The 15,868-nt window shown below is 35.5% G+C and overlaps 1 protein-coding gene across 1 annotated transcript in view; it reads left to right on the top strand.

Moving 5' to 3' along the window:
- Ush2a (usherin) overlaps positions 1-15,868 on the top strand; it is a 748,724-nt gene that overhangs the window by 191,898 nt on the left and 540,958 nt on the right. The window contains exon 14 of the mRNA XM_026388000.2: positions 7,638-7,801. Coding sequence (XP_026243785.2) covers positions 7,638-7,801 — 164 coding nt within the window. The remainder of the gene's footprint in view (positions 1-7,637; positions 7,802-15,868) is intronic.

The following is a 15,868-nucleotide window of genomic DNA, read 5'->3' on the forward strand; positions in this document are numbered from 1 at the left end:
AGCACAGAAGGTCATAGAAGAAAAATATTTCAAAATTTGACAATGAGAATTGCTTGAGTTTATATGTTTACTCATCATTGAGAAGGGATAAAAATGGACTTTCTTCTTTTTATGTTTTCCAATTTGTTGAATGATAGTGTTCTTGAATATCTTTGTTGGCTTCTGGTTGTTATTGTATATAGACTCACTTTAGCTATTTTGAAAATGTGTACAAAAATGGCTAAAATATATGGGAATCCATCTAGCATGAGAAATGTTTATTTCTTGAAGGAAAAAGTTCACTCGGTCTAAATGTATATGGACATATAGTATAGGAAAATAACTAAGTGCTCATGTTAAAAAAAATTAAATAGGAAGAAATTAGCTAAAATCAACTGATTGTGTTTGAACTCTAGGTACTATGGCAAATGCTTACAAATATAAATTTATTAATTTCCAATATCTACAATAAAATGTGTTTTGTTGTTAAGAAGATAAAATATCATTGTATTTCTTAATCAATTTTGGAAAACACAATGACTTCCTCATCTGAATTTTTCATTTCCATATTCAGAGGCTCATATTCATCCCTCCATAAAGTTCACACCTATTCCCTGTCTTCTCTATGCTTTCTTTATTATTCATTGCAATGTTTGCTGTATTTTTTTTCTTGGTTTATTTTCTACAAAATAAAACCTGTAGAAACAATAGCAAAAATCCACCCAACATACCCATAAGTTCCCGGGAATGATCTGGAAAAGAGTTCATCTGTTTCCCCCTCAAAAGGTTCATTCTTCAAAAGTTACCAATCAGAAAAAGGGGGCATATATGTAAAAGAGCTGATTCAAGTTTAAACATTCCTCCATTTATCTCTGACACATAAAGCAAACATGGTTTAATCAGTATTGAAAACAACCAGGCAAACAAAGGTGTCGTCCAGCTGAAAAAAATCAATACAGCAAAAAAGGCGTATTGTATGTGTATAACCCCAAAACAATGAGACAAAAATGGACTGTATTCACTTTGTCTCAGAGCCATATTTGACCCTCTGCCCTCTCTAGTGCTGTCCTCTTGTTGACCTGTACCTGTGATTCCCCAGACCTAAGTCTGCTCCAGTTCCTCTGATGCTCTACCCTTTCCTTACATAACATCTGCCTGTTACAACCCTCAAGGTTTCCCCTGATGATGAATCCTCTCTGTGTTCATTAGTCACAGTTTGCCTTGTGTAAGCCTTAAGGAGTTAGGAGGATCACTACTTGCCTTATTTACCAGCTGATGTTCCTTGAACTCTAATTGTCCTCAGGTGGCAGAGAATAAGGCTCTAGGCTGGCCAAGAATCTGAAAGCTCAGACTGCTGAAACACGAGGAAAACTTCTGTCATGAGATTCTTTTTGATTGTACTGCAGACATGCTCCATTTCAACACTGTGTTGTAGATTTGGTTGAGTAATCTTTTTCACATGCCTCTTTCCAATTGATCTCAATTGGTGTTTACTCTGAGCACCAGCTCAAATGACTTCAAATGACAGCAGACAACTTTCTTGTCAACTGCTCTCCTTTTATGGGGTGACAATGGAAAGTTTGGGAGGGATGTGTCTCCTAGATTCGTGCTTCTCTGTGACTCTGTAAGACAGCTGGCTGTCATCTGGGTCTCATCATGTACCAGTCTAGCCTGAGCTTACTCACAAGGTGGTGGCCGTGATTCAGAAAGACAGCAAAAATCTGCCAAGGCACTTGAGGCCTTTGCTTGAAACTACTTCAGTGTTACTTTAGTCTTATTCTATTTGATAAAGCAAGTCACAAGGCCTGCCCATATTCAGGAGTGGGAAAACAGATTCCATTTTTTTGGTAGAATGAACTATACAGTTGTAAAGGACATGCACAGAGGGGAAGGTCAAAAACTGTGGTCATTTTTGCAGTCTCCCACAGTTCTATAAATGTATTTTCTCCCTTATTATAGATCACGTGTGATCTTGCAAGAAATGTCAGTTTTTACATATCCACAGTGGGCTTCCAACGTGATGTAATAGGAATAACGTGGTGTGGGACTTAGGGATGTTGCAGTTCCAGTTTGGCTTTCCCTCTAGACCAGGTATATTAGCTTCTTCTTGCTGATGTAATAAATTACTACAAATTTAGTGTCTTAAAACAACACAAATCTATTATCTTATGGTTCTGGAGGTCAGAGGTCCTAAATTAGTTTTGCTGGGCTAAAACCAAAGTGTCAGCAGGCCACCTAAGCTTCTTCTGGAGACTCCAGGAGAAAATTCATTTTCTTTATTTTCCCAGCTTCTAGAGGCCACCCACATTCTTTAACTCATGGCTCTTTCCTTCACCTTCAAAACTAGCAGAGTCATTTTTTCTCTGGCCTCTGCTTATGTCCTTGTATTTTTTTTCTCTCTGATGCTCACTCTCTTACATTTCTAAGAAGGTTTGTGATTATTTTGGGTGTTCTTGGATAATCCAGGATAATATCTTCATCTCAAAATCCTTAACCACATCTGCAAAGTAAGGAACAAGTTGACAGGTACTAGGAATTAAGACCTGGACATTGTTGTGGTCCATATTTATCATCCTATGCCTGAATTCAGTCATCTGTGGCCCAGGGTTCAAATCTGGCCTGCCACCTGCTTATGTCAATAAAGTTTTATTGGAGTACAACAATGTTCATCTTTTACGTGTTGTCTATAGCTGCTTTCTGACTGCAGCAGCAGAATTCAGAAACAACAGTGATCATATAACCCACAAAGCCTGAAATATTGTCTGGGCCTCAGTGGATTAAGATTGCAGAAAGTGCAACTAGATTTACTTTCATCTTGGGCTAGTTTCTTCATCTCTAAGCATCATAAAATCATAACATTATTGACTTGGAAAGAATCTTAAGAGTAATTTGGGTTGAATTCTGTCCTGTACATTTCTGTGCATATATCACCTTTTCATAAATAAATGGTCAATGCCTATTCAACCTCTGCTCCAAAAACATAGAGCTAAAAAGACTCTGATGTCTTATGAAGTAGTAGAGTTTCTTCCCCAAAATTATAATCCTGAGTCAGATAGAAATATGTTCTTCATATTGAAAACATATTTTCAATCCTGTGATTTTCTTCTAATTTTTTACCTAAGTTTTGCCCATGGCCAGGGAGAATAAGTATAATTTAATTTCTCTTGTACTTGAAAGTCCTTTAATATTTTGAATCCACTATCATGTCTCAAAGTACTTTGTGTGATTAAGTAGAGTGTCAAAGTAGAAGGAGGGAAGGTTCTTAGATACAGATCCTCACTAGGCAAGTTCTTCTCTAGACAGGAATGGCTGATACCAATGTATGAATGCCACAGAGTAACTGCCCCAGTCCAGTTTTGATGAGTTCTCATACTCATGCCTGAGAATGCCTCATCCAAAAGAGTGATTTGGGCATTTTTAACTTCTCCCTTCCCTGTGAGAATATTAACACCCTATTTCCTCTACAATAAGCTATGTGAGTATGACTTCCAACTCCAGCAAATTGGATCACCTGCCTCCAAGGTCTTTTGTATAATTCTGATTCTTGCTGCAAGAGAATATGGATGCTGTAGTAGGCGCTCATGAAAGAACTGAGAGGCTCAGTGAGACCACACCTCCATTGCAGGCAGGAAATGTGCTTAATTCCAGAAAGCCACACCCTTCTACAATGCACTGGGGCTCTGCCTGAATCCTGCGCAAGGGTGCTGAATTGAGAACTACCTGGTCTTAAGGAGTCTAAGCAGAAACCAGCTCTTAAAGAAAGGCTATCTATTCCTCAGGGGTGAAGTCAGTGATGGTATAGAGTTATGGCAATAAAAAGGAGCTCAAAAGAGCTGAATTTTCATTACAGGTGCAGGCCACATTTGGATTTCTATCTGGAGTCCTAAGTCAAAAACTTTCCCAATGTATTATTCAACAGTATTTGTTGAGACTTCACTTTATGCTAGCCTGTGTGCTTGCGACTGATGGGAGAACACTCCTGGCCAAATTTCTCCAATTTGCCTTCAAGCCCCTTTTTTTATTCATCACTGATTCTTGTCCAGAATTCCTCAGCAATTTCATATCTATTCTTTCTTCATTCTTTGTGTTGAATGTCTTCATTATCCTTCTGTCAGTAAATTAGAAAGTCAGGAGTAACTCCATTCCCTTCTTCCCTTTTCAATTTGTCACCCATGTACTACCAATCTTATTTATTGATCATTTTTTTAATTCTACCCCCTCATTTCCAAGGCTCCTTATTGATGCCCTAATTTAGAAATACCTGCCTTCTCCTCCTTACCTTTCCAGCTTTATTAATCACCATTCCCCACTCTGAATTAACATCCACAAATTCTAAATTGTTTGTATATTCACACCCTCTCCTATTTTCTCTTTTCTCTTAATTTTCTTCCCTTTCTGATTTGCCTGGCATCTTACTATTCATCTTTAAAAATTCAGCCCAAGTATCTCTTGCAAGATTTCTTCTTAATACAGGTTGAGTATCTTTTACCTGAAATGTATGGGATAAGAAGTATTTTAGATTTTGATTTTTTAAAAAATTTTGGAATATTTCATATATGTAATGAGATATCACAGGGATGGGACCCAGATCAAAACTCAAAATTCACTTATATATGTAATATACACATACCCATGGACATGAAATTTATCTTATACACATATCCTGAAAGTGAGTTTATGTAATATTTTTAGCGTATCTGCATTTTGTTTTGTTTATGGCCTATCTTATGAGCTCAGGTGTGAAACTTCAGTTATGGCGTCTTATCAGTGCACAAAATGGTTTGGATTTGGGGAATATCTCCAATTTGGAATTTCCAGGTTAGGGATGCTCCACTGGTACTTCTTACTCATCCTTTCCCCTCTACCAGACTTGATAGTTGCTCCTTTTCTGTGCCCCTGAATACTCAGCATACATCTTTGTTAATGTACTAATCTTTCTTTTATATTAAATTGTGAGACTCTTGAGGACAGAAGCAACTCTTCAGTATTCATTTTTATGTACTCAGTGTTTATTCCAGTCCTGGAATATAACTGGTCCTCAGTGAAGGCTATTTGTCTCAATCAGTGTTTAGGTATCCTGAGTCAGGGCTCCAGACAGAAGAGTGGTGTGCAAAGAGAAATGTCAACAAAGTGATCAATATTTTGGCATATCTCTCAGGACTCCCTATTTCAACTCTCCCCTAGATGATGAAGTTTCTGACAATGATGTCTATTATTGAAACTCACTCATTTCCTTAATAGTTATGTTTCTGCAATAATAATAATTAGGATAATTCTTTTACTTACTGTTTGTGTAACTAGAAGAAACTCCCAAGAAAGGAAAATACATGAGATTCATGATTGAAGAGACAGAGGTCAATTAACACCTTTCCCATTGTATCTGGTAGATACTCAGTTACATAAGGACCTAAACGACTCTAACAGCAGCATGCTCCTGGAGATGAGTGTGCTTTCCTCCTGTTTTGTTTATCATAATGAACTGGTCAATAAACATCACAAATTGTTTATCTATATAAATCTTGACAGATTACTCTTTATGAAATCCATTTAGCAAGTGAGGTTTTCCCATAAGGATGAAAAATGAAGATTTTAAACAGATTGCGGGAGAAGCTCTGGCTGTACCAGGAGAGTCAGTGTAATAAAGGTTTCTTTATATTAATATTACAAAAACCATTTATCCTGGCAAAATCAATATCACAATTCATCTTAGTTTGGTGTTTCTCTTTCTAAGTTTAAAATGTCTTTTCCTTTATTGTGTATAATTTTGTTTTAATAAGTGTGAAATATATTTCATTTAGCAGGTACTCTCAAGGAGGGATAACTTATAAAATGACATCAAACTTGTAGCTTATTTGCTAAAGAGTCTTAGAAAATTTTAAAATTATGTTTGAGTGGCTGAGAAATTTACAGGAATCATTTTACTTAAACCTTAATTACAAAATTATTCCCTGTGTCCTTTGGTCTAGAAACAAACTACAGTATTCAGAAAAGTCTCCTCTGATGTACTTCAATTAGGAAAAATTCTTTCTTACTGAAATTAAGCAATTATAACGAGTCATATACATTCAATATAACAATGGCTGGAAGAAGAGACCATAAAATCAGGCATGGACACATTTAATTACTCAAAGCATTGCATGCTTTCCTAAGTAGTGATTTATTTATTCCATTTGGATTTGGAACTTAATATCCCATGGATATTGACATAACTGACTTCGAGTTATGCGTGTAGCTGCTGCCTGGGAGAAAATAGAACTACATCAAGGAAAGGAATTATGTTATACACTGGCAACTATTACTCTAAATGTACTGTATGTAAAATAAGTGTGATTGTCTCATGAGTGAATGGTAATAAAAACTGAAATACTCAAGAGATGCTTTTTCATGAGTGGTATAGTGATCTATATGTATGTGTGTATGTGTATACACACACACACATATATATACACATATATACTCATGCATCTAGAGAAGCTTGCCTCTTATTGTTTATGTTCACCAAGATTACATTAAAAGCCTATGGGCAATATGCTCTAATAGCATATAATGAAATTAAGAGCAAATCAAATATTTCATTGCTTCTGTAATTCCATTTTAATTTCGATGCATAATTGTCTTCAGCTCTAATACATAGCCTAAACAAAACATCTACTTGAAATGGAATTCTGATACAATGCGTATAGATAAAAGACCTAATATAGTTGTTTTTAGGAGGGAAAAAATGTCCTTTTATTGTGACCATAAAAAGGGCAAACTACAGTATAGTGGTTTTCAAGAGAAACTGTACTTTATTTATTCCCAAGGGGATATTAGTCCATAAAACAAATTTGCAGCTTATTTGGCAGTATCTTAGCTTTTATCAGCCTTTTTAAGGGTGTTGAATGATTACCCAAGAGATCACACCGTAAAAATTGCAGTGGGGTAAAGCAACTCTACCCACCATCATCTTTATTAGAACATATAGGTGAATCCATTTACTGTGGTTTGAAAGGCACCACATGGAGTGTCCCTGTTTAAATGGCCTTCTTGTGATGCTTTTGCATTGCTAATACTTTGTGGCATCAAATTGTTTATCCCAATCAATGTCATGAGCCTTGGCTGTGTTTGAATAATTCACTCTAGGAAACAGGTTTTGGTTTGTTATGACAAAGTGCCAGTACTGTTATTTTCACGAACAACTTTGAGTTCAAGAACTTTAAGTTCCAGTGAAGTGATATCAGTATCTCAGTAAATTAACACATTTTCATAAATTAGAATAATGCTCTATTCTCTAACCATTCTGGGTAAGTGAATTCAGTACATAAAATAGCAAATGAAACAATTTGTCTACTGAGGTAAAATTTACAGTATCCTTAAGTAAACAACTGGTATTTAGGCTAATCCAGAAGAGTTATCATGGCCTGAAAAATAAAGGAATATAACAATTTTGGGGGGGTCATTAATTAGTTTACAAAGGGAAGACATTCTGTAGCTTCCACATGAGCAGAATTTTCATAAAGAGCTGTTCTGTTTTGTGTTTGTGTAGCTGAAGCGTCCTTTTCAATATGTTGACTAAAACAGACTATTTACTCCACAATGTTATTGATAGGTATAACTTATATGATAAATTATTAATCAAAACACTATTCTCTTTGATGGTTTATTTGTCTTGTTTTCAGATGTCAGCCTTGTAATTGTCATCTCTCAGGAGCCTTGAATGAAACCTGTCACTTGGTCACAGGCCAGTGTTTCTGTAAACAATTTGTCACTGGTTTGAAGTGTGATGCTTGTGTTCCCAGTGCAAGCCATTTGGATGTCAACAATCTGTTGGGTTGCAGCAAAAGTAAGTGACCTCTGGCCCATGCTGGTGTAGGAAGAACCAGGACCCAGGGAAGGACCTCTCACTGGTGTTTTTGTTGTTGTTTTTCTCACTCCATTGAGAACCTATCAGGAAGGCCTAGAAACAATATAAGAAATTTAGGTGAGAGGGTTTTTTTTTTTTTAAATTATTCAAAATACACTAAATGAAATGAGTATAATTTTTCTGGATTAAATAATTGGAAATAATTAAGTGATTATGTATATAATGGAAATCAGGATTTCTCAGGATGCAAGACTTTATGTGCTAAAATCAGGACAGTGCTAGTTAAATAGAAATGGTTGGTAACCCTACTACACAGAGACACTTACAGGTAATTTTCTATGGGATTTACTTATATTTATTATGAGTTTCATATTTTTTCACCCCTCCAATATTATGAACACTATCTATGATTCGTTGTTTATTGATATTATTGTCATTATTTTTCATAGTATATTGATTCCTATGATTGCTACTCTTTTCTTTTTGTTACATTAATTATTTTAACATCTCCAACTTTGGATGTTTATTTTTTATTTTTGAATATTCACTATTTACATATGCATGAAGAAAATGCTTTTGTGCGCTATGTCACATGTTAAGAATACTGAAATGATGTGGAACACTGCCTCTGCTTTCGAGTTGCATATATTCAAGTGGTAGAAACAGGTTCACAAACATATGTATATATGGGACTAGGATAGCGGTGTGTTCCGAGTAGCCTTTTGACTCAGCCTGGACTGAGTCATGTTTTATTTAATCACATTTAGGTTTTTAATTCCTTAAAGCCAAAGATTACATTTTAGTATCTTTCGATTTCTCAACACCATTCTCCACTACCTTAAATTGGACCTCTCAAGGTCACCAGCAGTCCTACAATTTCATAACATATTGATGTTTTCTCTTTGTTTACTTGAAGATCACATATCCTTACCTTTTCCAGAATTCCTAAGACATGCCTTCTGGGAACATGTGGTAAGGAGCCCTCTACAACATATTGTGCTATGCATATTCTCCTTGGGGTGTCCTGAGACTGTCATGAGTCACAAAGCTAGGAAATGCCACAAGTCATGACAGATCATCATAAGCCAGCATGCCTGGAATTAGCTGTCTATATATTTAAGGGGGATAGAGAGAGAGGTGGAAATGAATAATGGCCCATTGGGCTCCACAGCAACTGTACTGTAGGTTTTAACTTAATGGAAGACAGAGTATAGATAATAATTAAGGCTCAGTCAGATTTTGTACCTGTGTGGCTTCTCTTCAGTATCCTTTATTTCATCAATCCCTATGGATTGATGAAATAAGTAAAACTTTAGGTATTATGTTTCTCTTGAGAAAGGACTTGCATAACTGCTTTGTATTGGTACTTTATAAGCACAAATCTATATTTCATTGACCATTTAATGAATATTTGTTATTCAGTAATTATCTATATAATTGGTTGATTTGTTTGCAATAAACCTTCCAGCATATTGGTGACTTTTGATTGGCTCTGCCACTAATTTTATGTGAAAAAGCTGTATCTACTCCACCCTTTAATTTTTACTGACTATTCTTTCGTCTGAGGTAGAATCTAAGAATCATACCTCTGGCAAAACTGAATAGTCTGGTCACTGGAGACCTAGCCTCCATTTCTTGGTTGTGATAGATATTTTCCTTTATCTTAAGCCTTTCCTTCTCTGGACCAAACATTCTTGGTCATTCCAAGTGCCTGATTTGTCATAATTTTCAAAACTTTCATATTCTCAATTATTCTTCTCTGGATAGATTCTTCTTGATTTTATATCCTTTTAAAATTGTGATCCTTGATATTAAACACATCCCTTCACCTGCCGTGGTTGTTACGGCTACCATTTTAAGTTTGTTTATAACAAAATCTACAGCACTGTGTAAATTTGGAAGATCAATGTCAGCAGAGGTAACTCACTTTTAAAAATTAGGACAGGTCCTTCCCTTCAGAGGAAGTTGAAATCTAGCAAGAACAATAGACATGAGAGTAGGGGGGAAGCAGGAAATGCTGGCTGTGGGCTGAATGTGAAGAGACCCTTCTTTCCTGTTCCACCTTGATTTCCACAGATACTTGCTTTTTATCCTAGTAACAACCATCCAGAAAAAGGGCTTCACAAAGATGTGATGTGATCCAAGGGAATATTGTGCTATGTATTGAAACTGTGAACTACAACATGCTAATATTTGTCTCTGTGTCCATTGAATATCAAAAACGTGTTCTTCTTAAAAATTGCTATGGTGCATCTCTACACAGGTTAGAAAATCTGGGATGATGACTATTGTTATATTTTCTACTTCCCTAGAGGCCACGGATAATAGTTCACCAATATCATCTGTGTTTTACTTTTTTTTTTTTTTTTTTGCCCAGGGGGTAGTGTAGGGCAGGAAGTAGGAGTGGGATTCTAGAATATTTCCAAAGTGTTCAAGAATTAAATTCAAATAAAAAATTAGTCTCTTTGACAGTATGCTTCCCTAATAGGTGGTTCTTTTACTTTATCAACACTGCTTTCATAGTTTCAAAATGATGGTCATTTTCCTTGATGGGGCAATAGAAGCAAAACAGGGATTAAATAGTTGAATTGTTTTGCATGTGTCCCTAGTCCCAATGGCATTTCTTGTAGAAATAGAGAAAGCAATCATGAAATTCATATGGAAAAATAAAAGACCCAGAATAGCAAAAGCAATTCTAAGCAGGAAGTGTGAATCAGGCAGTATAGCGATACCAGATTTCAAACTATATTACAGAGCAATAGTGACAAAAACAGCATGGTACAGGCGGGTGGACCAATGGTATAGAATAGAGGACACAGAGACTAATCCACAAAGTTACAACTATCCTATATTTGATAAAGGGGCTAAAAGCATGCAATGGAGGAAGGATAGCATCTTCAACAAATGGTGTTGGGAAAACTGGAAATCCATATGCAACAAAATGAAACTGAATCCCTTTCTCTCGCCATGCACAAAAATTAACTCAAAATGGATCAAGGAGCTTGATATCAAATCAGAGACTCTGCATCTGATAGAAGAAAAAGTTGGCTCCGATCTACATATTGTGGGGTCGGGCTCCAAATTCCTTAATAGGCCACCCATAGCACAAGAGTTAATAACAAGAATCAACCAATGGGACTTACTTAAACTAAAAAGTTTTTTCTCAGCAAGAGAAACAATAAGAGAGGTAAATAGGGAGCCTACATCCTGGGAACAAATTTTTACTCCTCACACTTCAGATAGAGCCCTAATATCCAGAGTATACAAAGAACTCAAAAAATTAGACAATAAGACAACGAATACCCCAATCAACAAATGGGCCAAGGACCTGAACAGACACTTCTCAGAGGAGGATATACAATCAATCAACAAGTACATGAAAAAATGCTCACCATCTCTAGCAGTCAGAGAAATGCAAATCAAAACCACCCTAAGATACCATCTCACTCCAGTAAGATTGGCAGCCACTATGAAGTCAAACAACAACAAGTGCTGGCGAGGATGTGGAGAAAAGGGTACACTTGTACATTGCTGGTGGGACTGCAAATTGGTACGGCCAATTTGGAAAGCAGTTTGGAGATTCCTGGGAAAGCTGGGAATGGAACCACCATTTGACCCAGCTATTGCCCTTCTTGGACTATTCCCTGAAGACCTTAAAAGAGCATGCTACAGGGATACTGCCAGGTTGTCCTAAATATGTGACAGTGTCAAGACTTGAATGCAAATGAGCTGTGAATGGCAAAATATGCAAGTTTGTGTATATACATGCTTTTTACATTAGTCATCTTTTTTTATCCATACTTTAGTTATCAGAAAGCCCTATAGTTCTCCTTTTATTAACAGCTTTATTGAAGTATAATTTATATATCACATTTTATGTGTGCAGCATAATGAATTTTAGGGAATTTATGGTTTTGTAAGCATAACTATAATATAGTTGTATTCTATTATTTCAGTAGAGTTCCCTTGAGCCCATAAACAGTTAATATCCACTTCCACTTCTAATCCTCAACAATTAGATACATGGTTTTGATGCAGCAATTTTCTTGGAGATTTATTATAAGTGAAATCAAACAATATTTAGGCGTTTATTTGTAGCTTCTTAGCAAAATGTTTTTGAGATTCATCCATGTTTTTGCATGTCCTAGTGGTTTGTTCTTATTAATTGCTAAGTAGTGTAGCATTTATGGATGGACAATGCTTTGTTTCTCCATTGATCTGTTGATATGTGGATTGTTTCTAAGTGTTATTTGTTATGAATAGTGCTTCGATCAACATATGGTTACAAATCTCTGGATATACCTATTTTTTAAAAAAACTCTTAGGTATACCTGGGAGTAAAAAACTTGTTTGTATGGTAAGTCTATTTTTAATTTTTAAAAGAAACTGTCAATGTCTTTCCCATTGGGTCTATTCCATTTTACATTCGCATCAACAATTTATGGGAGGTCCAATTTCTTTACAGTTTCAACAACATTCAATATTGATTTATTGTTGCCATTTGGTGAGTGTGCTGTGGTATCTCACACTGGTCATTTGTATTTTTCCAAATGAATAATCTTGTCAAGCAACTTTTCATGTGTGTTGTCAAGTGTCTATCAATTCTTATGCTCATGTTTTATGAGTTATCTTCTTATTGAGTTAAAGAATTTCTTACATATTTGAGATACAGCTTGCAAATATTTCCTCCAATGATGTGAATTCCTTTTCATATTCTTAATGATACATTTTAAAGAATTAAAACTTTTTATTCTTATGAAGTCTAATTTAGCAAGTCTTTTCTTCATGGATCATGTTTTTATATCCAATCTAAGAAATCTTTGCTTCACCAATGGAAAAAAAATTTTCTCAGTGTTTTCTCCTTAATGTTTGACATTTTAAGTGTGTGTGAGTGTGCACATACACACACACCTGCTTCTGAAATATTTTGAACTAAATTTGCATACATCATGAGGTAAGCATATGAGTTCTTTATTTTTATTTTTTTTACATAAATATCCAAATGTTCTTATAACATTTGTTGAAATTATTATCCATTTCTCATTGAGTTGCCTGAGCATCTATGCAAAAAAATCAAATGGCATCATAGTTTACATATTCAATGGTGAAATACTAGAAATCCCCCCCCACACACACACTATTAGGCACAATAGAAGGATACTTACTTTTGTGGCTGCCATTCACCATCATAATGGGTATGTTAGCTAGCATATTTAGACAAGAAAGAGAAGTAGAAGTAGTTAAAATTGAAAAGAAAAATTTGAATTTTATGATTGTTTTTCTATTTTTGCAAATAAATACAAAATTTATTGTGTTTTATAGACCAGAAATGAACCATCTGAAAAAGAAATTAGGAAAGCAATTCCATTTACTATGTATCAAAGATTTAACCAACCAAATGGAAAACTTGTATACCTTAGACTGAATGAAAATATAAAATAATGGAAAGAGATCCCATGTTTGGATGACATTTTCACTAAGACAACAATACTACCCAAAGCAGTCTATAGATTCAAGGCAATTCCTATCAGAATCTCAATGCCATTTTTTTCAGAAATAAAAAAAAAAAACTATCTCCAGATTTAAATATAATCTAAGGGGCCCTAGAAGCCAAACAATTTTGAAAAAGAAGATACAGGATTCATACTTCTTGATTTAAAACTATGACTATAAAGCTACAGTGATCAAAGCAATGTGGTACTGCCTCTAAGACAAATGTATAGTGGAAGCTAGTTCAAAATAAGGAGAAGAGAGAGGTGGGGGGAGAGAGGGAATGGAAAAGTGAGACCTGTATTCCATTTATGATAGAACAAATATCAATGGAGTAGATGAAGGGGAATGAAGGGAAGTAAGCAGGGATGAGATAATGGAAAGAGTGGAATGAATTTGACCTAGCTTTCCTGCATACATATGTGTGAATATATCACAGTGAATCTTACTGATTAAAACCCACAAACAACAACAACAACAACAAACCCTCTAAGTAAATAGCAAAGAGATCAGTAGAGTAAGGGGATGGAGGAGAGGTAAGGTAAAGGGGAGGGAAAAGGGAAGTACTAAGGACAGAATTAGAGCAAATTATATTCCATGCTTTTATAATTATATCAATATGAATCCTAATGTAGAAATAAAAAGAACCAATTAAAAAAAAAAAGTAAGCAGAACTTGGTGTCGCCCCAAGTGGCTCAGGAGGCTGAGGCAGCAGGATCATGAGTTCAAAGCCATTCTCAGAAACTTAGTGAGGCCCTAAGCAACTTAGTGAAATTGTGTCTCTAAATAATATACAAAAAGGGGCTGGGGATAAGACTCAGTGGTTAAATGCCCCAGGGTTCAATCCCCAGTACCAATAAATAAATAAATATGTATTTCCAAGTTATTGAGTAAATTTTTCTTGGTCTTGATATATTCTAGGTAGGTAGTCTGGATTCTGGATTGTGCTTATATCTGTTATGATGTTTTGACCCATTTTTAGTATCTAGCTTGATGTAATAAAAATGTGCTTTAATGAGAAAGAAAGGAATGAAGGAAGGGAGGGAGGAAGGAAAGGAGGAAGGAAGGAAGGAAGGAAGAAAGGAAGGAAGGAAGGAAGGAAGGAAAGAGGAACGGAAGAACAGAAGAACCAACCCTACTGGCACATGCCTGTAATCCCAGCAGCTCCAGAGGCTGAGGTAGGAGAATCATGAGTTCAAAGCCAACCTCAGCAACTTAGTGAGGCCCTAAGCAAATTATTGAGAACTTGTTTCTAAATAAAATACAAAAAGTACTGGAGATGTGGTTCAGTAGTTCAGCACTCCTGGCTCAATCCCTGGTACAAAAAACTAAAAATAAAATTTAAAAAAAACAAGGAAATAGAGAGTCCATAAATAAACTCTCACATATATGGTGAATTGATTTAAGCAAGGGTTCCAAACCATTTAATGAATAAAAAGTATAGTATTTTGAATAAATGATGCTGGGAAAACTGATTATATCCATATTTAAAAGAATACAAAAGAAACAATCTGTGAAGTGAATAGAGAGCCTATATCTTGGAAGCAAATTTTTACCCTTCACACATCAGATAGAGCACTAATTTCTAGGGTATATAAAGAACTCAAAAAGCTAAGTACCCTCCCAAAAAAACAAATAACCCAATCAATAAATGGGCCAAGGACCTGAACAGACACTTCTCAGAAGATGATATACAATCAATCAACAAATATATGAAAAAATGTTCATCATCACTAGCAATTAGAGAAATGCAAATCAAAACCACTCTAAAATTTCATCTCACCCCAGTAAGAATGGTGGCTATTATGCATACAAATAACAATAAATGTTAGCAAGGATGTGAGGAAAAGGGTACACTCATATATTGCTGGTGGGACTGCAAATTGGTGCAGCCAATATGGAAAGCAGTATGGAGATTTCTTGGAAAATTGGAAATGGAGCCACCATTTGACTCAGCTATTTCTCTCCTCCGACTGTCTATACCCAAAGGACTTAAAAAACAGCATACTATAGAGATATAGCCACATCAATGTTTATAGCAGCACAATTCACAATAGCTAAACTGTGGAACCAACCTAGATGCCCTTCAGTAGATGAATGGCTAAACAAAATGTGACATATATACACAATGGAATATTACTTAGTAATAAAAGAGAATAAAATCATGGCATTTGCAGGTAAATGGATGGCATTGGAGAAGATAATGCTAAGCGAAGTTAGCCAATCCCAAAAACCAAGCCCCAAATGTTTTCTTTGATATAAGGAGTCTGATTCATAGTGGGACAGGGAGAGGGAGCATGGGAAGAATAGATGAACTCTAGATAGGGCAGAGGGGTTGAAGGGGAAGGGAGGGGGCATGGGGTTATTAATGACAGTGGAAAGTTATAGACATTATTATCCAAAGTACATGTGTGAAGACACAAATTGGTGTGAATATACTTTGTATATAATCAGAGATATGAAAAATTGTGCTTTACATGTATAATAAGAATTGTAATGCATTTTGTTGTCATATATAAATTAAAAAACAATTTTAAAAAAGAATGGACTTGGACT

This window comes from Urocitellus parryii, chromosome 9 (assembly GCF_045843805.1).
Source record: "Urocitellus parryii isolate mUroPar1 chromosome 9, mUroPar1.hap1, whole genome shotgun sequence".
Taxonomy (NCBI): domain Eukaryota; kingdom Metazoa; phylum Chordata; class Mammalia; order Rodentia; family Sciuridae; genus Urocitellus; species Urocitellus parryii.